This window comes from Arachis hypogaea, chromosome 16 (assembly GCF_003086295.3).
Source record: "Arachis hypogaea cultivar Tifrunner chromosome 16, arahy.Tifrunner.gnm2.J5K5, whole genome shotgun sequence".
NCBI lineage: Eukaryota > Viridiplantae > Streptophyta > Magnoliopsida > Fabales > Fabaceae > Arachis > Arachis hypogaea.
In genome coordinates, this window is record NC_092051.1 from 139,695,258 (window position 1) to 139,722,218 (window position 26,961).

Genomic DNA, 26,961 nt, shown 5'->3' on the forward strand with positions numbered 1-26,961 from the left:
CATCCCACGGAGATACTGAGACTCGTACATGGGCATCGCGGTTGATTAGAACAACTTGAGCAGGCGGCTGAACTACAACAAGAAACAGAAAAATTGGAGGAAAAACTGTCAAAATTAGAGGTCGACCTTCGAAGTCGGAACAATCGAATTGGTTGGGAGGAAAGTCTTCTTGGAGGAGAAGATCTATAAGTTGAAAAAATCATGTGATAGGGTTCTGATATGGAACCATCGTGCACATCGCACAACTTGTTGAACGAGCTTTCTTTTGTTACTTTTGAACAGAACATAACAATGTAATAAGGGCCTCTGTATTCACGAGGAATGTCGACAAAAAGCTTCTCTTCCCAATAGTCCGCTTTCATATTTCACTTTGAAAAGCCTTGGAAGAAACATTTTCATAAACATAGTCAGGATTCAAAATTTAATTACAAAAAAGATAAAAAGAAAAGTTTATCGAAGTAAAAAGAATTCCATGTACAGTAGTGCTAGTCCAAACATTTCCCGTTTTAGTATTTGCGTACATTGTTTGACAAAATTCTTTGCTACTCCCATTAAGTAATAGTTAGCAGCTAATTCTGAATCAACAAATTATTATCAGCTAGAGCTAACATCAACTCCTCTTTGCTTCAGATATTCCTTGGCCTCCACAATGTCCTAGATAGAAGCAACATTCTTAATCAACAAGCGCATTCATAATAACATTAACAATTGTAGGACTACTTAAAAAATCAGTTCTATTTGGAGACCAGAATTATATTCTAATCCTTCTGCCCCATGCTTAACATTCCCATAAGTAAAAGGATCAATACGTAGATGAAACGACAACAAAACACCAAAAACATTAGGACCATCAAAATTACATGGTTAATACCAAAACCAGTAAAGAATTGAAGTGAATTACATTGGAGCCCAAGATACAGAACAACCTGCGATACCTGAGGAAGGAATATTTGACATTTTTTGTGGTTCTATTTTCAAGTGAACTTCTTGGATAGGGTAGTTTAGCAAATCTGTTATTATTACTTCCTTTTATTATTTTTTTTATTTTCCTTTACAGTTGTTTTAACTTCATTTTTGGAAGGATCTCTTCTCCTCCAACAACCTTTTTAATCTCAACAATATCCAGTTTTACATTCTAAAAACAAACAAGAAAAGTATCCATGAAATGAAAACATTTTTCTATCCTGAAATTATTTCAATTCATACTCACATCCAAGCATATCTATATATATGACAGGCACTATGAAATGCACATGCCATGACTAATAATAGAAGACATCAATACCAACAGAAGGATAGAATGATACCTCTTGCAACAGCAGAGCTTCTTGAGGACAGGTTGGGAAATTCATCAGACCAACTCCAACCATTAACAGACCATAACATCCTAAAGACACAACAAAATAGACTGGTAGCTGTGCGGACAGAAATAAGGTATAGTCAGTATCATGCAAATTATCATTCTAAAATAATAATAACAATAATGACGAAAGTAAATTGCCAATGGTATTGGTTCAGTGGGAAAAGATTTAAGCTTTTTGCTTGTGGGCGAACAAATTAACAAGGTCTGTTGCATGCTATGTTGCATTGGTAAGGGAATGGTGCGGATTCGAGTACATACAAAAAACAATTTTTTTACAAAAGAGTGGAGTATTTACGCGTGAAAAAGGTGTAGCTAAAATTTAGGTCATATTTTATTGTTTGGCAAAACTTTTTAACTTGATCACACTATTGTCTTAGAATTTTCAAATTGAAAAGTGTTTCCAAATAGTAAGAAGTGTGACCTTAATTTTAGCTACACTTTTAAGGTGTTGCCAAAGTTTCATAGCCACCATGTATATATTAAATGATACAAAAATCTAGCTAATTTTATACAATGTAAAAACTAAAACTTTATATGATAAATGAAACACATACCAATTTTAACCTAAAAATAATATAGTGTATAGTGTTGCTCAAACTTTCATCTATAATTAGAAAGCTAAACTACTTTTTTTTTTTTTTTAATACCGAAGATAGGGAGACTCGAACCCGCAACCTCTTAGGTGAGTATGGGGAGATTATGCCATTTGAGCTATAACTCGTTGGCAGAAAGCTAAACTACTTAAAATGCACTAAACTAAAATTCATATGATTTATAAAAGAGTTATCCTAATAATTTTTTCTTTCCAAGGTCTGCACTCTCTTGTATATATTTACCCACTCAATCTCGACTAACCACATATTTGCTAAATATAGGAAAATCCCAAACCATATTGCAGAAAATGGAGGGAAAAAAAGAGAAATAAACAAATTAAAATACTTTAAAAGGAAAAGCAAGAGGGTTTTATGGCGTTCAGCAGTGTGTGACTAGGAATGATCAGCTCAAGGCTGTCCGCAAGACACAGCAGAGATGACAAGTGGCAACTCACCATGGATCCACCACCTCTGAAACTGCTGATCAAGCTTGCTCACATCATCGTCGGGCAGCTGCTGTTTTGTTGCCATCGATGATTGGAGGACAAGAATGGTGGTGGGTAAGTGAGATCATGGTACCTAGAAGTGTTCGCGCGGACCAGAAGCGTATACATACCAGACTACCAGATACGGATACTTTGGCAATTTTGCCATACCAGTTGCAACACAGCTTGCATGTGACCCTTGCCCAAAATTTTCGGAAACCCAAAAAAGAAAACTAAAAAGATAAACAAAGAATCAAGCATATGATGACATAAGTACTTACCAGCCAAGTATGACTACGTGGAATTACAGATGATTGTAAGAGGCCAATCCATAATGCAGTGATGGCCACCACCAATGAGAAAATCTTCACAATGTGCTTCATTTATCAATCTGAAATTTGATAAAGTCTATAAATATTATCAAATGCTTATTACATAGGATATTATGAGGATGTTTGGATGCTCTCTTAGGTGGCTAAAGATAAAAACACAAAATTTCTGAGAGCTCCATTGCAACAAATATAAAGATAAAAATAAAAAATAAGACAAAACAAAAGAATCGAAGAACATCCCTCCAGTATCATGAATCCCGTTAATGGTGGTGGCAAGTGGCAAAAGGATAAATTAAGACAACAGATAGAAAAATAATGGAAGAGAACAATCTAACCAGATAGAGCTTGGAAAAGGCCTTGTCAAGTTGAAAACAAATGAAAGTTAATCTGCACCTATCGCTTATCAAATGTATTCAACTGCTAAAATGGATATATAGCCTAATCTGTGCATGCAATTGCAATTACAATTAACAAATAGGCACATAATAGTGCAGAACAATTTACTATCACCAGCTAAGGTAAAACAAGAATCAATAGTAACTAGAATCAGTAAGAGAAAAAGATCCTCTTGCACTACTTGATCAATATTAATTATTTTTCCACTTCCATCAGACGGGATCTCCATGAAATTCATTTCATTGTTTACAATGACTCAAAGCCCATGCGCAATTTTCCCAGCATCACTTGGAAGTTTAAGAGAGAGTGTTGCGCAGCCGTTTGAGAGAGAGGTTCAAAATTAGCAAGGTTCTAAAAGCCGAATCGGTCATTGAACCGCTCTAATCACTGGTTCACTGGTCCAACTGGTTCACTCGTGGTCTAACCAAAAAAACCGTTATAAAAAAATAATAAATAAATTATAAATAAATATCCTAAAACATAATTTTAGTCTAATATAAATCTTAAGATGTCTTCTAAATTTAAAACACTAAACAAATGTCATCAACCAAAGTCTTATGAACTTATTTAAGTACAAACTCAAAATTGAAACACAAAAACAAAACAGCAGCAATTCAGTCTCCAGCAGCACATAACTACGCAAAGAAATTACAAAACACTATATAACTAAAATCAATAAATCATGAAGACAATCACCATGTAAGCATAACTAAGTCACAAATAAAACAAACACAAACACAAAACAGCAGCAATCCAGTCTCTGGCAGCACATCACTAGGTAAAAAAACACAAAATCCTACATAAATAAAATCAATATATCATGAAGACAGTCACCATCTAGGAGTAATTAAGTCACAAAACAGTAAAACACAAACACAAAACAGCAGCAATTCAATCTCCAGCAGCACATCACTATGCAAAGAAATCACAGAATCCTACATAACTGAAATAAATAATCATGACAGTCAACATCTAAGCATAATTAAATCACAAAACAGTAAAACAAACACAAACACACACAAAACAGCAGCAATTCAGTTTCCAGCAGTACATCACTATGCAAAGAAATCACAAAACACAAAACATCAGCACAACAACAGCACAGCAGAACATATGCTGAATTAACTAACTTAATAATCTAAGCACAATTAAGCCCAAAGCATAGTTTTAATTGACTTAATTAAATACAAAAAAGCTCAGCAGTGAACAGCAGTGAGCCAAAAAACACAGCACCGCAGCAAAGAAGACACAGACCAGTGTACAACACAGCATAGCAGTAGAGAGCAGAAACATTCAATAATCAATATAATTTGATAATTTCTGAACTAAAAAACAAACACGAACAGCAGGCACTAGTAGTGAGCTATGTGATACAATAAGAGTATTAAGCACCAACTTAAATTACAAGTATTCCTTTAGGCAATGATCATAAAATTTATCATCAAGAAACTTTAACAAAAGTTAACAACAGAAAAAAATAAAAGCACAAACAAACCAGTAACAATTTATCGGTATAAATTTATCATCAATCAGTAAACCAGTAAAAGTTAATCAACCCAGAACAAACAAGAACAAGCCAGTAAATCAATCCAGAATAAACAAGAACAAACCACTAACAGTTAATCAACCCAGAACAAACAAGAACAAGCCAGTAACAGAGTTAAAATTTATTATCAAGCAGTGAGCAAAGCCAATCAACCAAGAAAAAGCACCGAGCACTGACGGAGTATCCGAGGCATTACCTTCGGCGAGGGCAGTGACCAGAGATTTGAGGGAGAGCCACAGACGACGGGAAGCTGGCGACGAACACTGGCGAGCTGGCGACGGACGACGGGGAGCTGGCGACGAACACGACAGAGGGACGACGGCGGAGCAGGACCTGGAGACGCTGGCGTCGGGGGAATGGAAGGGCCTTGGAGCACGACAAAACAGGAAGATTGGCGAACGACTACGACGAACCAGGCGGCGACAGTGAGACCAACGGCGGCGCGATGGAGGTTAGGGTTGTGTTTTGGGGAGAAATAATGAGAGTATGTATGAGACTGAGGAATCAGAAATGGGGCTCGAGATGGGGGCAACTGGGCAAGGGCTTCAGGTGACGGAGGACGAGAACCTGGCTCTTTTTTTTTAAAACAAAACGCAAAACGACGCTGTTTCATAAAAATCGGCTGGGTCCCAATTCGGCCCGACCATCCGATTTTCGGCCGGTTCAACGGTTTTAAAGCGAATTTTAAAATAGCGGTTTTTGTTGTTGGACCGGCAGGTTCGGTTCGGCTTACAAAACCATGAAAATTAGGGATCTTTCACCTTTTCCTTTTATACGAGCGGCATTTAGGGAATTTCACTTTAGGTGCCCGCTTAAAAAAAAGGTAATCGAGGTTACTTTTACTTCTACCTACGCAATAAATTCTTACTCCTTGTGGCTGGCTTGTAATGTACTTGCCCAGTTGCCCTGTGCCGTAAAACAATAAAGCCACCATGTTGACGGTGATCAAGGTCATCTGGGTTTCATATCTGCTTTTCTTGGTCGGTTCTCAGGATTCTAATTCCATTGCACAAGGCCAATTCCTCTCCATCCAAACGAAACCTGACCCGGACGATTCTGCTGCCTCCGCTCGCTGGTTACTTTCTCTCAATTCCTGGGGTGTCTTGAAGTATACACTCTTTTCCTCCCTCCTTTAATTTTGATATAAATACACTACTTACTGCTCCATGAATTTCTATTTCAGAACTTTTAGAGGCAAACAACTCTTTGGAATCGGTTACCAACATACTATTTTTTTCATATTCTATGGGTTTTTGCATGCGGTGATGCTACATTATCAACTTATTTAACTTAGTTTACCTAAGTCGGTCCAAAAGAGACACGTAAGAAGAAAAAAAATTCGGTTATACTTGATTACAAAAGTAACTTGTTCGCATAGAATTGTTATATTTTATTTCACTTGATAAGTTATGGGATGGTTAATTTGTGTTTTACTCTCACTTAGTGTGACTGTAGCTCATAACTCCATACTTGGTTTTCCCTGTTTAATTGCAATTTTACTCCCTCAATCTCAAATTAATTGTTGACTTCAACTCTGTTTATGGATACGTTGGTTTTCTAATTTGCCAAAAGAGTGACAGCTATGATTAATTTGAAATGGAGGGAGTACTTGATGGTTAATGATATTGTGGTAGTTTGATCTTCGCTGTTGGTTTGTGTTGATTATTTATGTTAGAACGTTGGTTCTTGTAATCTTGTTGATTATCTGTTATCGTTCTAATGAGTACTTCATTGCTTTGTGATGAAATTGAACTTATTATTTCCCTAGCTGTAAAGGTGGAAAAGGATTAGTTATATGGATCAAACAATTCGATTGTGTCTTGTCATGAATCATGTTTGAATTCACCCCACTAGGGGGAATTCTGATACTATAGAGTGACAATTTTTACATTTTGCCTTCTTCCTTAGATTTTTCACTCCTACCATCCATGATGCACATACCTTTATGTAATTGTCGCCTTAATTTACGATGGCTTTGTGTTACAAGATGATTTACTGTAGGAGGATAAAGTGGAAGGATGTGCAGTGACTTATGAGTAATGACAAACATAAACCATAGATGATGTGCATTGACCACCTTAAATTGAAAATCGATGACGTTTTGGTTTCAGATTTCTCATATGTCATTGTCTTTTATATTGTTGCAAAAATGAATCAGGATAAAATTTATGATGATACCTCAAAATACTTAACCATTTTCACACTGAGATCAAGGGAATTGCCTTATGAGTACGGGGCAGTTGCTTAACCGTGTTCGATGTGTTATGTCTAGTCAGTTCTCTATCATTTAACTGTTTGGTTTCGAAGTCTAAAGTTCAAATTATGTTTCTCAAGCGCATTTCTTTGATTCTTTGCAGTACTATCTCAACTGATCTGGATGGAGCGCCCTTTGGGTAAGCATTTCCTACTTTTATCAGGCTGAATTCAGGAAAATTGCTTTTTACCAAGTGATTTTGAAAAGGCTGAGATTGTCGATTTCTCGGAAAAGAACATCTTTGCACAACTGCATATTATTCGTTGTACGAGGCCAATGAAAACGAAATGGAAGAATAAATGCTAATCTCAATTGCTGTTTGCTAATTTCTTCTGCCTTCAGTTTGACCAACCTTCTAAATTATCTATTCCTTCGAAACGTATATTTCTGTAAAGGAATAATTTTTATTACATCCAACATTATTTGACCATTGGATTTGCATTGTGTAATTTAATAATTTCCAGTATTCAAAGTAATTAAATCTTATTATCTATATGAAGGAATGTGGTATCATTTAGCGATGGGCCTCCCAATGAAGGCAGTGGCATCCCATACTTTTACTTGACAACTCTTGATCCAACGGCAAGAAATGCATTAAAAGATGAAAGAGCCTCGTTCACAGTTAGTGAATACCCTCTCGGGACCTGCGGTAACCTTGACCCAGAGAACCCTGCATGTTCAAAAATTACTCTAACTGGAAAGGTGTGTGAAAAAAAATGAAATTCAGTTGAATATATTCATGTAGGTGTTGCCGCTATGGTTTCCCATTAGTTGATCTTGGTCTTTCTGTTCTTCAAATTTTCAGTCTTCCTTCATGCTAGGTTTTTCTCTTTGGTTGTTTTCCACCTCCAGACTAGTTGAACATGATGTTTCGGGCGAAAATAAAATTAACATTACGTCTAGTGGCCAACTAATGATGTAGCAATATCTATGGATCTTTGTCCTACTTTATAAATTTTTCATTGAATCTCCAGCTTGTGGATTATTTCTTCAAAAGGAAAAGCAAAAGAATGACATTATCATGGACAATGCTACCTTTTTTACTCATATACTTCTTTCCTGTCAATTATACAAGATAATGTGAACCACACTATATAAATTGATGCAGATTTTTACAAAAATATCCTCCATATAGGTGCAAGGTCTGGTTTCTGAAGAACATTTGTGGTCATATTTAAAAGTCTGTAGTTCATTGATTTGTAAATGCCAACTTGTTTTCTTGTCCTCCTGTATAATACGTTATGTTCTTAAAGTTTTAAACAGCTTTATTATAGGAAAGGGAAAATCATAAAGAAATTTTGTGCTTCCTTTGATGATAAGTAACTTGGATTTTGATAGCTGTCTCTTGTGTTTCAGCTTAAATTGGTTGATGATTCCAAGGAAGCCGAATTTGCAAGAATTTCCTTGTTTTCCAAGCACTCAGAGATGAAGGGTAATACCTGAAAATCATTAAATTAGATTAGAATCCTGTGTGTTTTATGTCAGATATTTGACTAGTTGCAAATTTTCAATGACCAGCTTTCTCCTCATTATATATTTGATTCTTGCTAAAAAAAACTTATTTCCGCTATTTTAATTTTGGTATTCTTTAACAGGTTGGCCTGAGGGTCACAACTTTCAAGTCTTCAAATTAGAAATAGAAGACATATTTCTAATCGATTGGTATGGCGGTCCGAAACCTCTCAGTGTGGACGAGTACCTGCATCCCAAAACGTAGGTACTGCAGCAGAAATAATTTCCTTTGAATGGCAATGATATAACATGATAACCCCCCACCCTAAACAGGAACAAATGAATAAAAGTTTTATGCCATTTATGAAATTCTCATCTATGATTTCCTAATTAATTTTTATTCAATTATGGTTATGTCATCCACAGGAGCAGTCTTGGCTTCATTGTGTGAATGCTCTTCTAAGTCATTTATATTTTGGGCTATCTGCAAATGCACATATTCATTGGAGCTATTGTAAATATAAGATAAGTTGTATATTTTGTTTCAAATCTTTGCATTCCTTCCCAAATACTCTTGTATTCTTGTACCATCGCTATATATCCCTTCGCCATTTGAGATGCTTCTCCAAGCATCGTAATGTTGAAGAGGAAACAGTGTAAGCTACTGCTGTTAACCCTCTACTTTAAGCTTTTTATAGACAACCAAATTGTGTATACTTGACCAATGTGGCTATTAAATATGAATTATATGTTGCAACGATTCAGTGTGCCCTATTTTATTCGACCTCTTTTATGTTACGAGTATCATCTATGTATCAGTTGTCATAGGTGAATTTTATGTATCAGTTATCTTAAGAGAATCTGATACGTTCATACGCACAACTTCTTTCTAATTTTTAATCATTATTTTTGTTTTTTAATTAAAAATTGCCTATGTAGATAAAATAAAAAATAAATGCACTAATCTGTATAAGCTAGTGTTCTGAGAACCGAACTGGAAATTGGTTCGGTTGACTAGAAATTGATCACCAAATCATCGGTCCGATTCAGGATAAAAATCGTTTAGCAATGAACCGATCAAAAATTGAAAAAACCAGTCAAACAATTGGTTAATCAGTTAAATTAGTTTGATTTTTTAATGGTTAACTGATTTAAAATTATAAAATTATTATTTTAAATTATATATTTTATACATAAATATATTATTTTAAGTTTAATTGGTCCATATTTATTAAATTTGTAATTAAGTCTTTATATATTTTTTTTAATTAGACCCTTAAGGTTGTGTTTGTTTCTAGAGACCAGAACTGAGATTAGAAGATTGCGATTAGTACTTAGTATTGTATTTGATCATTCAATGATTGAAATTTGCTAATATTTAATTCCGAAAATGCCCTCATTCAAAACGGTGGTTTCTAGGCAGTTCTGGCGTCGAGTTTGATGACGACGACAACAACAAGGAGGACGGTGGCCATGACGGCGGCGGAGACTCCTCCTTCCCTGCATTCCTGCCCCCCCCCTCTCTCTCTCTCTCTCTCTGCTTTTCGGTTCTACAACGACAACCGCTATTTCTGGCGTTGTCACTGCCTTCCTCTTCTTCTGACGAGCATCTCTCTCCTCTATCTTCTCTCTTTTGCTATGCTCTCTCTCTTTCGCTCTCTCTCTCTCGTCTTCGATTATGCTCGAATCCTCTCCCCCTCTCCTTTGTCTTCTTCCAACGATGGCAGTAGTAATAGTGATTCCGATCGAACAGGTGTCTAAATTCAAATCGATCCAAATTAAACCCGTTTATCCAATCCAAACTAAAATTGATTAAAACTGCATTAATTTGAGTTTAATTGGATTCTATATTTGGCAAACCGCATGGATTGAATCAGATTTCAGATCTACCTTTTAAAATTGATTCAATCCAATTCAAATCACACAATGTGATATAATATGTTCAATTTGTTATACATTTTTATCTTATTCATGTATTATTATTATTGAGGTAAATACCAAATTGATATTCGAAAGATTTTGGTGCTGACAAAATGGTACCTGACTTTTGTTATTAACAAAATGGTCCCCAAAAAATTTTAAAATTTGACCAGTATGTCTCCGAACTCACCGGAGCACATCTCTAGTAAGCACAATGCTAACGTGGCCATTGTATTTTAGTGACCTGGCAAACCATCTCCAAACCCTAATTCCTCCCTCCCAACACACTCTCCCTCCCTCCCCATCGCAGCCCCTCTTCCATCAGACAGGATTTCCATGAAGTTCATTTCATTGTTTACAATGACTCAAAGTCCATGCGCAATTTTCCCATCATCACTTGGAAGTTTAAGCCACTAGTCCCATACCTTAAAACACTAGTTCTACCTATTCCACCTAGTGTCTCTCTTGAGGATGCTGCTAGTCTTTCTGAGGGAGGGCTGCGATGGGAAGGAGAGGGACAGAGAGTGTGCGTTGGGGAGGGAGAGATTAGGGTTTGGAGTGGTTTGACAGGTCACCAAAATACAGTAGCCACGTTAGTATTGTATTTGTCGAAGATTTGTTCCGGCGAGCTGGGGACACATTTATCAAATTTTAAAATTTTTTAAGAACTATTTTGTCAATAACAACAATTAAGTATAATTTTATCAGCATCAAAATCTTTCGGATATCAATTTCGTATTTATCTCTATTATTATTATTATTATTATTATTATTATTATTATTATTATGAATTAAAAAAATTATTTATTTATTTTTAACAACTTATAAATTTTATTTCTATTATGTTATTGTTGATTTTTCAATATACTATTGAGACTTATTATGTTATTGGTTATTTAAAATTTGATGTTAAAATTTATTATGTATATTTAATTTTTTTATTTATAAAACCACAAATTTAATTCCATCCAAAATGCACTGCAAAGTAAAATTAATATTGAGATCAAATGAGTATTTGACTCCAAATCAGCCAAACTGCACGAACACCCCTACCATCGGCATCGTCTCTCCCTCCCCTCTTCTCCCATTCCTTCCTCTTCTTCCATGTCTTTTCCTTCCATCTCTGCTCTCTCTTTCTTTGTTTCTTTTGTTTTCAATGTGTAGGATGGCCGAATGGGTCTAGGGTTTTATTCTAATTTTCATTTTTTTATTAGTAAGGATATTTTAATAATTTTGTTTATTTTAATTTCTATATTTATCTTCAACTAAATAAAATATTGAGAGATAACTCAATCTTATATACTTCACACTAAATATAATATAGAGACTTTATTTTTGAGCGAAGAGTGTGTCAATAGTCAAACCATGGATTAAACACCAACTACTTCAAGATAAAAAATACCAACTATTTGCAACATAAGAGAAAATACTGTTGTAAAATAAATAAAGATATATTAAATATAAAATAAAGATGTATAAATAGAAGACTCTAACATTAATATAATTAGCTCAATAATGATTTATATATATATATATATAATAATAATAATAATAATAATAATATGTGTTGTAATGTATATATATATATATATATATATATATATATATATATATATATAAAGATAGAAAGAAGTATTAAAAGTAAAGAGAGAGAGAATTGCATTTGTTTATTGATACTGTACGTCCATTGTCTCATACCTCACTATTTATAGAGGTAAAGCATGGAATATTTCAAACTTTATTTAATGTTAATTTGGCTTGGGAGCAACACTTCTTCACAGGGAAAAACAGCGCCCATAAATGGTCATCCACATTCCACATTTTTAAACTTATCACAACACTCTCCATTGGATGACCATTTAGGATTATTGCCTCATTAAAACCTTACTAAAGGAAAACCCTGTGGGAAAAACCTTAGTGAAGGAAAAAGAGTACAATATCCTTTGTGATGGGGACTGCCTCATTAAAAACCTTGTCAAGAAAAACCCAATGAAAAAAAAACCTGACCAAGGAAAAAAGAGTACAGTCTCCCCCTCTTGCCGACATCATTTAATGTCTTGAAATCGGCGCATCCCAATCTCATGTACCAATTTTTCAAAGGAGGATTTTGAGAGTGACTTTGTAAATAAATCTGCCAGATTGTCACTTGAGCGGATTTTTTGGACATCAATTGTCCCTTGATTTTGAAGATCATGAGTGAAGAAGAATTTGGGAGAAATATGCTTTGTTCTATCACCTTTGATGTATCCACCCTTAAGTTGAGCAATGCATGCTGTATTATCTTCAAACATGACAGTTGGAGCTATCTTATGATCAATTAGTCCACATGATGATAGAATATATTGAATCAGACTCCTCAGCCAAAAACACTCGCGATTAGCTTCATGAATCGTAAGTATTTCAGCATGATTAGAGGATGTTGCAGCAATCGTCTGTTTCGTGGACCTCCAAGATATAGCTGTACCACCATATGTGAACAGGTATCCTGTTTGAGATCTCCCTTTATGTGGATCAGACAAGTATTTGGCATCTGCATAGCCAACTAGGTTTGACTTGGATCCATAGGGATAAAATAATCCTATATCAACCGTTCCATGAAGATATCGGAAGATTTGTTTGACTCCACTCCAATGTCTTCTGGTTGGAGAGGAACTATATCTTGCTAGTAAATTCACCGCGAATGATATGTCAGGTCGCGTATTATTAGCAAGATACATTAGCGCTCCAATTGCACTAAGATATGGTATTTCAGGACCAAGGATATCTTCATTCTCTTCTTTAGGACAAAATTGATCACTTTTCACATCCAAAGATCTTACGATCATTGGAGTACTTAATGGACGTGACTTATCCATATAAAATCTCTTCAAGATCTTCTCTGTGTATGTTGTTTGATGAATAAAGATCCCATTTTGTATATGCTCGATCTGCAGGCCGAGAAAAAATTTAGTCCTTCCAAGATCTTTCATCTCAAACTCTTCTTTTAGAGTTTTTATAATTGTTGGAATCTCTTCAGGAGTTCCAATGATATTTAAATCATCAACGTACACAGCAATTATAATGAATCCAGATGCAGTTTTCTTTATGAAAACACATGGGCAGATATCATCATTCTTAAATCCGTTTTTGGCTAGATACTCAGTAAGACGATTGTACCACATTCGTCCAGATTGCTTTAGACCATATAAAGATCTTTGCAATTTGACTGAGTATAACCCTTGCGAATATTCATTGGATGGTTTAGATATCCTTAGTCCTTCAGGAACTTTCATATAGATATCCCGATCTAATGAGCCGTATAAATAGGCTGTTTTCACATCCATTAAATGCATATGCAGTTTATGAGATGCAGATAAACTGACCAAATAACGCAATGTTATCGCATCCACTACAGGGGAATACGTTTCTTCATAATCTATACCTGGCCTCTGAGAAAAACCTTGTGATACAAGTCGAGCTTTGTAGCGTACAACTTCATTTTTCTCATTTCGTTTTCTCACAAATACTTATCGGCATCCAACAGGTTTTACATCTTCTGGTGTAAGGATTACAGGTCCAAAGACTTCACGTTTTGCAAGTGAGTCTAATTCAGCCTTCATGGCTTCTTTCCATTTTGGCCAATCATTCCTTTGTCGACATTCTTCGACTGATCTTGGCTCAAGATCCTTACTTTCATGCATGATATTTAATGCCACATTATATGCAAATATTTCATTGACAATTGTCTTATTTCGGTTCCATTTCTTTCCTGTAAAGACATAATTTATCGAGATCTCTTCATTTTCATAATTTTCAGGTACCTGAACGTCTTCTGGCGTTAACACTATATCAGAATTTTGGACAACTGAAGGTGTCTCTACTATGTCTTTTTCAACAGAAATATTATTTACCTCTTTTCTCTTTCGAGGATTTTTGTCTTTGGAACCGATAGGCCTGCCACGCTTCTGGCGTGTATTTGCTTCGGTGGCAATTTGTCCAACTGGGACATCAATTCGAATTGGAGCATTTTTCGCTGGTACATACGACTTGGTTATCCTCTTTGTATCGGAAAATGCATCAGGCAATTCATTTGCTATTCTTTGCAAATGTATGATCTTTTGAACTTCTAGTTCACATTGCCCTGATCGAGGATCTAAATGCATCAATGATGATGCATTCCAATTAAGTTCCTTTTCAGGAAGCTTATTCTCTCCCCCTAATGTTGAAAATTTTGATTCATCAAAATGACAATCCGCAAACCGGGCTTTAAACATATCCCCAATTTGTATCTCAAGATACTTCACTATAGAGGGAGAATCATATCCAACATATATCCCCAATTTCCTTTGGGGTCCCATTTTGGTGCGATTAGGTGGTGCAATGGGAACATATATCGCACACCCAAATATTCTTAAATGGAAAACATTTGGCTGCTGGCCAAAAGCTAATTGCATAGGAGAGAATTGATGGTAACTCGTTGGCCTCAAACGAATAAGTGCTGCAGCATGTAAAACAGCATGCTCCCAAACCGAGGTTGGGAGATTTGTTCTCATAAGTAAGGGTCTAGCAATTAATTGGAGGCGTTTAATAAGTGATTCTGCTAACCCATTTTGTGTGTGAACATAAGCTACTGGATGTTCAACACTTATTCCATTAGCCATACAATAAGCATCAAAAGCTTGGGAAGTAAATTCACCAGCATTATCAAGACGAATTGCTTTGATTGAATTTTCTGGAAATTGTGCTTTTAATCGAATAATTTGAGCCAGTAATCTCGCAAACGCCAGGTTGCGAGAAGATAATAAGCACACATGTGACCATCTCGAAGATGCGTCTATCATGACCATAAAATATCTAAAAGATCCACATGGTGGATGAATAGGTCCACATATATCACCTTGAATCTTTTCTAGGAATTCAGGGACTCAAATCCAATCTTTACTGATGATGACCTTAAAATCAACTTTCCCTGAGAACATGCAGCACAACAAAATTCACTAGTTTTAAGAATCTTCTGGTTCTTTAGTGAATGTCCATGAGAGTTTTCAATAATTCTCCTCATCATGGTTGTTCCCGGATGACCCAATCTATCATGCCAAGTTATGAATTCATTTGGGTTAGTAAACTTCTAGTTTACAATGGCATGTGATTCAATTGCACTAATCTTGGTATAATACAACCCAGATGAAAGTGAGGATAACTTTTCTAATACTACTTTTTTATTTAAATCATAAGTTGTGATACATAAATACTCATGATTTCCCTCATTTATTGTCTCAACATGATATCCATTTCGGCGAATATCTTTGAAACTCAACAAATTCCTCAGGAACTTGGTAGATAATAGTGCATTATTTATTATAAATTTTGATCCTCCAGAAAACAAAATTATAGCTCTTCTGGAGCCTTCTATCACATTGCCTGAGCCAATGATAGTATTAACACATTCTTCTTTTGGCACAAGATGGGTAAAATATATATCACTTTTGAGAATAGTGTGCGAACTTGCACTATCCGCAAGGCATACATCTTCATTACATATCCTTGCCATTCTCTTCAAAAACAAATAATAATAAAATGAGTAGTATGCACAGTTAAATTGAATACTTGATCGGAGTTATTTTTCTAAGAAATACTGCACATAAAAATAATGTCATATACTAAATTTCTTTTTTAAAACATGACATATTTAATGATTTCAAAATTCATACATTAATATTTTATTATTTATATACATCATATTTGAAACTTAAATACATAGAAAATAAAACTTAACAATAAGTTCTTTACATTATTTATTTACATAGATACTTCACAATCCCACATATTAAACTATTCCATCATTGATCAAATGACCAATATTTCCTTCAGGATCCTCAAAGAAATCAGATACATCATAATGAGTGGTGGAATTTTCAGCATTATTTGAAACAAAATTTGTTTCCTTTCCTTTGTCATCCTTTTTCAAAGATGCCTGGTAAAGATCGACTAGGTGCCTTAGGGTACGACAGGTACGTGGCCAATGGCCCTTTCCACCACAACGAAAACACTTATCCTCTGTTGATTTATTCTGCCCGATATTTCTTTCTTTATCCCACTTCTGGTGAGATCCTTTCTTTTGAATATAATTCTTTTTCCTTCCATAATTTTTCTTGTTATTAAAACCTTGCCTCTTCTGGGGTAATTTGCCGCATTTACTTCAGGAAATGGGGCGGCGCCAGCTGGGCGCGCTTCATGATTTTTCAAGAGCAACTCATTGTTGCGTTCAGCAACAAGAAGGCAAGAAATTAACTCAGAATATTTTTTAAATCATTTTTCTCGATACTGTTGCTGCAAGAGCACATTCGAGGCATGGAAGGTTGAGAAAGTTTTCTCCAACATATCATGATCAGTGATCTTTTTTCCACATAATTTCATTCGTGAGGTGATTCGAAACATTGCAGAATTATATTCATTTATGGATTTAAAATCTTGTAGACGCAAGTGCGTCCATTCATATCGAGCTTGAGAAAATATCACCGTTTTCTGATGATTATACCTTTCTTCAAGGTCTTTCCAAAGATCTGCAGGATCTTTTAATGTGAGATATTCATTTTTCAATCCCTCGTCAAGATGACGACGAAGAAAAATCACGGCTTTGGCTTTATCCTTCTGGAATGCATTATTTTCAGCCTTAATGGTATCTCCAAGATCCATTGAATCAAGATGAATTTCAGCATCTAGTATCCATGATAAATAATTGTTTCCTGATATATCAAGAGCATTGAATTCAAGATGAAAGAGCTTCGACATAATGAAAATTTGTTACCTGAGTCTTCCTAAAAATTTGATCAGAGTCTCGTGCTGATAACGTGTTGTAAAATAAATAAAGATATATTAAATATAAAATAAAAATGTATAAATAGAAGACTCTAGCATTAATATAATTAGTTCAATAATGATTTATATATATATAATAATATTATGTGTTGTAATGTATATATATATATAAAGATAGAAAGAAGTATTAAAAGTAAAGAGAAAGAGAATTGCATTTGTTTATTGTTACTTACGTCCATTGTCTCATACCTCACTATTTATAGAGGTAAAGCATGGAATATTTCAAACTTTATTTAATGTTAATTTAGCTTGGGAGCAACACTTCTTCGTAGGGAAAAACAGCCGCCCGTAAATGGTCATCCACATTCCACATTTTTGAACTTATCACAACAAATACTACAACCCAAACTTTGTTAAACTCTAAAATGATCATTGAAATTGATCGTTTGCACCGAAAAAAATCACCAAGACTTTAATTGCACCATAAAAATCTCTGAAATTAAAAAAATTGCACCATGTGATTCCTATCCCCTCTCTGTCGAGTTACTCATCAAGCTTGACACATATCCTTACGTTGAGTTGGACAAAACGATATTACTTTAGTTTTGATGATAAACATTTGTTGAAATGATGTCATTTAACATAAAACAATTTTTTTAATCTCGAGGATATTTATAATGCAATTGAAATCTCAAAAGCTTTTTCGATGCAAACGACCAAACTCAAAAATTTGGACTTAATCCAAATGCTACATTGCAAACGTCGATAGGCTGAAAAAGGAGAAAGATTTAATGCACAATCAACTTAGGTCTACCTTTTTCTTTTCTTTTTATGGGATTGTATGCCGCTTACCATTATTCTATTGCTTCTGCTATTACTTTCAGATTAAATACTACATGATGGTTTTCATAACAACATAAAACATCTATTAGCAAAAAGAATACACAATTCAAATTATTAAAACTTATAACACGAAAGGGTTAACAAATGTCAATACCCAATGGAATGCACGGAGTCACAGACAAATTGAGTAGCCTGGGAGAAAAATCTAAGCATAGATTTAAAATGAGATTGACCAATACAATCAATCATAGCTATCACTTACATACTCATTTTAAGTAGTCTGTACTACTCTTAACAGAATGAAACCAATCCTAACATACATATTTAGGAGAATAATTCTCATTACTGACTAAATAACTGAACCTCAATGTAAATATGTAATAATCTAACAATTATGCTTCCCCAAGTATAAACCAACACTGAATTTGAAACTATATGGTATAAGCAACTTTGTAGAATGGTCTAGCAACTGAAAACCAATACTTGCATTTCTTCGATCTAATTAGTCAATGGCATTCATCTAAAACTGTAGAACATTGGATGAAAAATGATGAACTAGGGGCCACCAAATTTACATGGCCATCCTCTAAGGAGATGAAGAGGATGGTACTGTCAGTGCGAATAATAGCTTTAGCAGGCATTTAACCTTCTTCTGACTCTGCAGATAATAATAGATATCATAACTAGAGTATTCTGGAAGATTTCAGGATTTTCATTCAGTGTGAAAGAACAAAAACAAAATCAAGGGTTGAAAATACGCAAAGTCGACCCCAAAATTGACAATGCTCAAACTCAGCTTGATAATATTTAGCTCAACTCATGGCTTGACTCATTTGTTATTGAGCTTAATCTTATTATGGAATCTTGATGCACGAGTAAAATTTCAAAGACCATTTTGAACATTAACCCTTAGATATTAATTAAGCTTTTTGGCTACAAGTACATACTTATTTTCAACATATTTAATCTACAAGACACATTATGCAAATAATTGAGATATTATATATTATTATTGATAATATATAATGATATAGGTGATATTATGCCAAGGTCTCAAGGCATCTACATATCTATGTGAACTGATAAATGAATATACAACCCTGCTTATGGAACATAGCAAAGTTAAGTTTGACTCATTTTATAAATGAGCTCAAACTTTTAGCTCAAGCTCAGTAGCTCACGGGATCAAAAACTTAGCTTATAAAGTAACTAACAAATTGAGCTAAAAATAGCTCACATGCTATTAGGAACAAGGTAAATTACCGAAATTGCACCAAAAAATTCATAATGCTATAAAAAATATCCAAATAAGATATGAATGACAAATAAGTCTCAGAAGATTTAAAACGTGACAACATTAACAAAAATATCATATTACTTTTACATATTAAATGAATTTTGTATTTAGCAAACAACTTGTGCATTTTATTTTAAATTCAATCATTCACAAAAAACATTGAAAAAATTCCTTGACAAATCACCAAATTTTAACTATGACAAAGTCTCATTTTTCTAATAATGCTTACAAAAAATCGTATCGAAATCTAATATCTAAAGTATTTTATGAAAAAATATAACTAATATCCGATTAATTTTCTCACTTTTTAAATCTTTTGGAGCTTATTTGTTATCTTTCCAGGTTATTTTTGTTAGCGGCATAAACTTTCGGGTACCATCTTGGTAGTTTATTTTTGAGAAAGTATGCAGATGTTAAAAAAAAGGAGTTGTCGCCTTCTTTCATGCAACAAGGAAACTAAATGAACAAAATATGGCAATAGTTTCAAATTGAACATTTGCTTCGTACCATATATAGCTTCCATGTTATTTTCCTTGTAAACACCAAGAGGTGATCCATGGACAGAGAGAAGCATCTCGCCAGGTTTTGGCAGCCTAAGGGTTTTGGGTGTCATCCCAACAGACAAGCGCTGACTACTCACCTGCAAAAAGCAACAAAGCCAAATCAATCACAGCTGTTTAAAAAATAGCCTCAGCAACGAATACTAGAGTTCATAAAGTCATCCATAAAAAACAGAACGTAAAAAATAAAGGGAGAAAATACGGACATTGGGAGTCTGAAGACCTTCTTGACTTGTGAGAGTCTGAGCTTCACATGGCTCCTCAAAAACCTATGTAACAGACATTCAATCAATTCATATTATCACGATACATTGCAATCACTAATTAGTTGTTATTTGCAAGCTGTTTAAGTTAGTCATAATAGATTTAGCAGCATATGCAAAGAAACTAGTAACAGAGGTAAGTTCTCTTCCATCTGTACATGAAACGATCCTAAATGAATAGCAACATTTCTCATTCAAATCAATTCATCGATGCTTCAGCACATAATGGAAATGAGAATGGAAGTGACCCAATTTTATGTCGCATCAAGTCCTGCGTAAGTGACCCAAATAAGCCAGCTAAGGATGTTACAAAATACAATTAATCAAAGTGCACAGAGAAGATAGAGAACATACAAAGTCCTTAAAATGAAGATTTTCATCACCAAGATATCCTGTTCTCCCTGCCAACAAAGAAGTAAACTAACAGGTATCAACTACAATCTATGCCAAAATGTATAAGAACTATACTATCTATAGTAAAATCGTTCAAAATTGAAGGAACTCAAACAATTTAAGGGGCATAGAACAATAGTATGTTTCGTAACACACATTTCCATTTTTTTTAATTCAATTTAAGAAACTTTAATTCAGATATGAAATGAGTTAAATCAAAAGAGAAAACTAAACACTACCAGTATTGCTGGAGTATTCAAAACCACCAAACTGAGGAACCGAAGCAGGACATTTCGAAGGAAAAGCAATCGAAAGCCTTTGGAACAGAGAAGCGTGCAAATCTCTTCCTACACCACCACAGGTCGTGGACATTCTGCTCCCTCTCTCTTTCCACTTCACATCGAATTTCCCATTCCCTTCATCTTTCACAATTGAGAGATTCGGTAAGGTTTCTTCGAAGACCTGCAGCATTGGCTTCCGGAGCTGTTCCTCACTGAAACACGACCGAACCAAACGAAGTTCCATCAACAATCGCTCGATCTCAACATCACGAACCACCCTAATTGCACTGATTTGACGCTCCACTGTCACAAACACACAGGTAGAGTTTTAATGAAAATAAATAGTGAAAACTTTATGCTGATCAAGAAATTTGTTATTTAATTTTGCTGTACCTTCAATTTCAAGCTCCTTGAATTGAGGTTGCTGCGTTCGGGTTTTAAGTTCCTTCAATTGAGTTGATTGTTTGACCATTTTCTTGGCTCTACGCCTTGGAAATTTTGCCTTCAATATAATAAAAATAATATAGTAAGAAAAAAGGGCTACAAATCTACAATAGACCACAAATAAAGACACAAATATCCTACATGATATAATTTATAACATCCATGTACAACAGTACAAGTCTCCAACATTCATTAAAAATTTTCACCTATAATCATTTTAATCTACATTATTACTTAATAGACCAAAAATTACAACAGGTGGTAGCTTTTTGTCATCTCCTGAAGCAATCACTCAATCTTTCCTCACAACATCCTTCATTATTTTCCCTCCATCTTATGTTATATGTCCATTCCCTTTGTAGCATTTAGCAACATGATACACATATAGAGATATCTTTTAGTCATCACAATATGTTTTTAGATGCCCTTTATATGGATGCATATCTCAACTTTTCTTTCTTCCTTCTTTCTTTCTCTTTTTATTTCTTTTTCTTTTTTTGCTTAACTCATTTTCTTCCTTGACACCTTTTGATTGTAAACTATTAATTTTTTTTAATCCAAAATGGGACCAAAGTGATCCCAGAGATTGTGTTCTTCAACTTCTCAACTTTTTCAATGAATAACAATATTCTGTGTGATCAGATATATTTCAATTAACAAATTAACAGACAATAATAAAAGACAGGAATATGGTTGGTCTAACAAGCAGTCATCAATTGCATAGCCATAAAGGAGTCTCGTTACGTGAATAAAAGATAAATTGAGAATTGCAAACAATCATATGCAAGACACTTATTACATTGTATTTAATGAAGACGGATTAGTGAACCTAAATGGCAAGCAAAACCGAAGCAAACTAAGGCCTTCATCCTTCCATTCGTCTTTAATTAAATTCAAATGACAAGCAAATTAAGGCCCCAGAATGTTAACTAGTTCATTCTTTTATAAAGCAGCAAGGTTTAATCATACACAAGCAAATTAATTCTCTATTTCGGAAGAACACATCACAAATATTAAAAAGCTCTCACTGAATTGAATAAAGTTTAATCACACTGTATTTTCATCTCATAAAGAGGCAAACCCAGAACTAACCTAATAAAAAAGATAGATGAACAAAGAAATTAAAAAATTGAACTAATCCATGTTCTTAACTGATCAAGTCATCAATATTCAATAATCAATTAATCAAAAATCAAAAGATGCACAGAAAAGATGTTGGCGGGGGTTTCCGAGGAATACAAATAACCTCCGGTTTTTTCCAGATTTGGCGAGCATCTGGAATAACTAGTGAATTACAACTTTATTGCACCGCAATTGGTGCATTAGTATTTGCAGCCTTAATGCTTTTTGCTGGTTGGTTTCATTATCACAAAGCTGCTCCAAAATTGGCATGGTTCCAAGATGTAGAATCTATGTTGAATCACCATTTGGCAGGATTACTAGGACTTGGATCTCTTTCTTGGGCCGGGCATCAAGTACATGTATCTTTACCAATTAACCAATTTTTAAATGCTGGAGTAGATCCAAAGGAGATTCCACTTCCTCATGAATTTATCTTGAATCGGGATCTTTTGGCTCAACTTTATCCCAGTTTTGCCGAGGGAGCAACTCCATTTTTCACCTTGAATTGGTCAAAATACGCGGATTTTCTTACTTTTCGTGGAGGATTAGATCCAGTAACTGGCGGTTTATGGCTGACTGATATTGCGCACCATCATTTAGCTATTGCGATTCTTTTCCTGATAGCTGGTCACATGTATAGAACCAACTGGGGGATTGGTCATGGTATAAAAGAGATCTTAGAGGCCCATAAGGGTCCATTTACAGGCCAGGGTCATAAAGGTCTATATGAGATCCTAACAACTTCATGGCATGCTCAATTATCTATTAACTTAGCTATGTTAGGCTCTTTGACTATTGTTGTAGCTCACCATATCCATGTCCATTCTGTTAAGCAAATTCTAGTGCCAAAGTTCTATCATTCCAGAAATGACAAAACAATGATACAAAATACCATAGTTTAAAAATAAATAAATTCAATTCATAGAGGAAGAGAAAAAAAAAACAAATATTTAGATAAAATAAAACAAGAGACACAAATTTAGGTTCCAGAATTAGAAATAACAACAAATAGAACATGAAGAAGGAGAACGCATACCTAATTTTCTGAAGGGAGGAGATATTCGTTGCAGTGCTGGCAGCAGAGTTTGCAGGCGGCGGCGGAGGCTGCTGGTGGATAGAACAGTGGCGGTGTGCGTAGAGAAAGCAAAAGGTTGGAGAGAGAGTACAGAGGTAGCGGTCGAAAGTGGGCGAGTAGAGAGAACAGCAGCAGCGGAGAGAGGAGAGGAGCTCAAAGGTTGCAGCCTCGGTGGAGAGACATCACATAGCAACAGCAACAGCAGCTGTGTACAATGAAGAGATCGGAGGGATGCTGGAGAAAGAAGTGGCTGCCGTTCTGGTATATGACAGAGCGGGAGACTGAGGGGTTGTGGAAGAAGAAGATTGGGGATTTGAAAGTAGTGGGTATTGTTGGGTAAGCAAAGAGAAAATGCGATGTGATAGTCGTTGGGGTATTTTTGGGGGTTTCTCCCTCATGTATTAATTTAAAATCTTTAGATTTTTCGTTTTTGTTAATAGTTTATTAGTTTAACAATATTTTTTTATATTTAAAGATAAAATTAAAATTATGATTAAAAATCAAATATTTAAAATTTTAACAATAAAATTTAAGAGGCTAAATTGGAATAATTTAAAATAGTTTGAATACTTTAATAATAAATAATGTCAAAATATGATAAATTAGAGAACGAGAGATTGAGTGTGACTAACTTGCACCTTAGTCTCAATCCTATTCAACTAACATGCATCTTTTATATATATAAAAATAGTTTGAATACTTTAATAATAAATAATGTCAAAATATGATAAATTAGAGAACGAGAGATTGAGTGTGACTAACTTGCACCTTAGTCTCAATCCTATTCAACTAACATGCATCTTTTATATATATATATATATATATATATATATATATATATATATATATATATATATATATGGAAAAGTATAGGTAGACAATGAAAATACTAAACAATGTGAACAATAGATATATCGGATGTTTATTTTACTAGATGTGCAGATAGTTATTCTAATATTAAGATTTATATGGATAATTTGAAGATATAGTATATTTTGATTTGATTGGTGGTTATTCATGTTATTCAAAAAAATTATTGGTTACCTAGTATAACCCTATAAAAATATGTTATAAGTAGGTGTTAAACCAAAATTCTCTAACTTCGTGCAAATCATCTTTATCATTGAGTAAAGATTATCAAGTAATAATTTAACACTTTTGTTTATATAAAAATAAATTTTATTTTAGTAATATATAAATATAACATTATATCACAACATTTTATTTGTGTTTGTGTTATTAATTTAATTAAAGACTTTTATGTAAAATTGAACATTTGATGGTTATTTTTATAGATTATTATATTATTTGTGGGATGATTATGTTGTTTATATTAAATTTTTATTTTGCATACTCATTAGATTATATAATAATATTGTATATTTGTGAAAACTCACAAATAGAATTGGATACCTGTAACTTGATTACAGATAGGGTTAGGGTTGGATTGTTCTCAATCTGTAGATAAAATTAAATTAAATTTTAGTAACAAATTCAATCCGCAAATATAATTAGGATTGAGTTCAAACTCTACTCATTGTCAACTCTAAGAGATAGGCTCAAAGGTAATGAGTCAAGAAGGAAGAGTGTGAGAGTTGTCAGAACCGAACCGGTCAGATTACTGGATTATTGGTTCAACCGCTAAATTACTGGTTGAACCGATTGACCCGGTCCTATATAAATAAGAAATAAAAAATAGCAATCCTAAATTCCCTAATTCCTATTCCCTATTCAGCAAGACAGCAAGACAGCAACCTTAAAGGCCTAAATAGTTAAATTCACAGCAACCTCTTAAATAGTTAAATTCACAGCACAAGGCCACAAGCATATTCATAACAGAACAGACAACATAAAAACATTAGTCATAACAGCTTCATATTCATAAATTTTTCAACAAGCATATTCAACCCAGAACAAATCAACATAACAACATTATTCATATTTCATAGTTTCAAGCTTTCAACAAACATATTCATCCCAGAAATTTCAAGTTTTCACAACAGAATAGAACAACTCCTGATGCATCAGTCAAGGAAGTGCAGAATAGAACAAACAGAAAATATTGTGAGAACAAGTTTTCGCAACAGAATAGAACAACTCCAGAAAAGAACATATCCTTTCAACTCCAGAACAACAAAAAATATTGATGCATCAGTCAAGGAAGTGCAGAATATATCCTTTCAAAGTTTTCACAACAGAATAGAACAAGCATAAGTCATAACAGAAGTGCAGAACAACATTATTCATTATTCATAAGTTTTCAACAAGCATAGAGCAGAACTGCAAAAGTGCATAACAGAGGAGAACTGGAGAACAACATATTCAACTAACCTATTTGACAGAGCAGAAGAGCGAGGCAACGGCGAGGGCGACGGCGCGGCAATGGCGAGCCAACGGCGACGGCGATGAGAGACAGGGACGAAGCGGAGCCGCGGGTCTGTACTCTGTTCTGTTCCTTCAGACTTCAGAGTTCAGAATCGGTGTCCGGCGGTGAGACGAAGGAGACGACGGCGGGCGGCTGGAGGCGGTGGCTGGGTGAGTGACACTGACGGAGTGAGGTGAGGTGGTGACGGGAGGGTTCGCCGTTAGGGGATTAGGGTTGGGGAAAAGTGGAAACTGATTTGGGTTTGGGGTACCGTAGCGCATAAGAGCACTTTTCTTTTTTTTTTTTTTTAATAAACCAAAACCACGTCGTTTTGAAAAATGAAGTAAAAAAAAAAAAAAGCTTCCGAACCGATCGGTTGATTAAAAACCGCCGATTTTCCAGTTTTCATCAAAACCGGCCAGTTAAATCCGATTTTTAACGATTCTCTTTTTTATCCGGTCATATCACTCAACTAGATCAATTAGAGATCCGATTCACCGATTTTTCGATCGAACCGGACGATCAAATTCGATTTTTACAACTATAGCTTCCCAGAGAAAGCGAAGTGTGGCTGAGAGTATGGGAATTGGGAAGTGACCGTTAATTTTATTAAAATTTTATAAATGTAGGCATATGAGTATATGACTTATAGAATTTGATACATTATTTAAATAAATCGATCTCCAATATCAATACTTTGTCTTATAAGCACAAATCAATAGTTATGTATTATCATGGCATGACAAAAGATCTCCTTCGACTGCCAACTCCATCATCGTTCACCAGAATTCTCTGCGACTGACTGTATCAAAGCTCCCTTTCTTTATGTATACGGAAATATATGCTTCTTTTACATCAATGTTTTACATGGATTTGTCAGTTATTTGGTATGAGGTATGATCTACGGGGATTGGCAAACAAACAGTTACGATGTGCATAAGCTATTGATTTTTCTTTGAATTCCGCTAAGGAGCCAATCAATTATTTGTACAATGTGTAGAATGAGTTATTTATTTGGCTAATATGAGTTAAAAAATAAACTAGGATAAAATATTACTAATTTTTCAAACACAATACATCCATATTATCCAGAATAACCATCTACGTACCAGGGATAATAAATATCTGATATCCTGCTGAATCGAATATCCCTAAACCCCCATTATACACATTGTTTGG

The 26,961-nt window shown here is 34.5% G+C and overlaps 3 protein-coding genes across 8 annotated transcripts; 1 reads left to right on the forward strand and 2 right to left on the reverse strand.

Annotated features, from left to right (window-relative positions):
- Positions 1-324: 324 nt before the first annotated feature.
- On the reverse strand, positions 325-5,512 carry LOC112755310 (dolichol-phosphate mannose synthase subunit 3). Of its 4 annotated transcripts, none has more exons than XM_025803305.3 (4): positions 4,912-5,512; positions 2,723-2,832; positions 1,308-1,415; positions 325-654 (listed from the first exon to the last, which is right to left on the reverse strand). In XM_025803305.3, the coding sequence occupies exons 2-4, from the start codon at positions 2,822-2,824 to the stop codon at positions 595-597; spliced, it is 270 nt and encodes an 89-aa protein (XP_025659090.1). In that variant the 5' UTR covers positions 2,825-2,832; positions 4,912-5,512; the 3' UTR covers positions 325-594. The 4 variants fall into 4 exon arrangements, with proteins under 4 accessions (XP_025659090.1, XP_072077424.1, XP_025659089.2 ...); XM_072221323.1 differs by having other exon boundaries at positions 2,412-2,832; XM_025803304.2 differs by having other exon boundaries at positions 2,723-3,589; positions 4,912-5,289.
- A 135-nt stretch (positions 5,513-5,647) lies between these two features.
- Positions 5,648-9,181, forward strand: LOC112755309 (uncharacterized). 2 transcript variants are annotated; one of them, XM_025803303.3, is made up of 6 exons: positions 5,648-5,823; positions 7,073-7,108; positions 7,470-7,671; positions 8,326-8,401; positions 8,565-8,686; positions 8,848-9,181. In XM_025803303.3, exons 1-5 carry the CDS (start codon positions 5,648-5,650, stop codon positions 8,684-8,686), a joined length of 612 nt encoding a protein of 203 aa, XP_025659088.1. In that variant the 3' UTR covers positions 8,848-9,181. The 2 variants fall into 2 exon arrangements, with proteins under 2 accessions (XP_025659088.1, XP_025659087.1); XM_025803302.3 differs by having other exon boundaries at positions 8,565-8,682.
- An 8,989-nt stretch (positions 9,182-18,170) lies between these two features.
- On the reverse strand, positions 18,171-26,127 carry LOC112755312 (uncharacterized). 2 transcript variants are annotated; one of them, XM_025803308.3, is made up of 7 exons: positions 25,749-26,127; positions 21,170-21,278; positions 20,735-21,079; positions 20,457-20,503; positions 20,046-20,108; positions 19,787-19,919; positions 18,171-18,640 (listed from the first exon to the last, which is right to left on the reverse strand). In XM_025803308.3, exons 2-7 carry the CDS (start codon positions 21,246-21,248, stop codon positions 18,624-18,626), a joined length of 684 nt encoding a protein of 227 aa, XP_025659093.1. In that variant the 5' UTR covers positions 21,249-21,278; positions 25,749-26,127; the 3' UTR covers positions 18,171-18,623. The 2 variants fall into 2 exon arrangements, with proteins under 2 accessions (XP_025659093.1, XP_025659094.1); XM_025803309.3 differs by lacking the exon at positions 25,749-26,127 and adding an exon at positions 23,379-24,025.
- Positions 26,128-26,961: the final 834 nt, after the last annotated feature.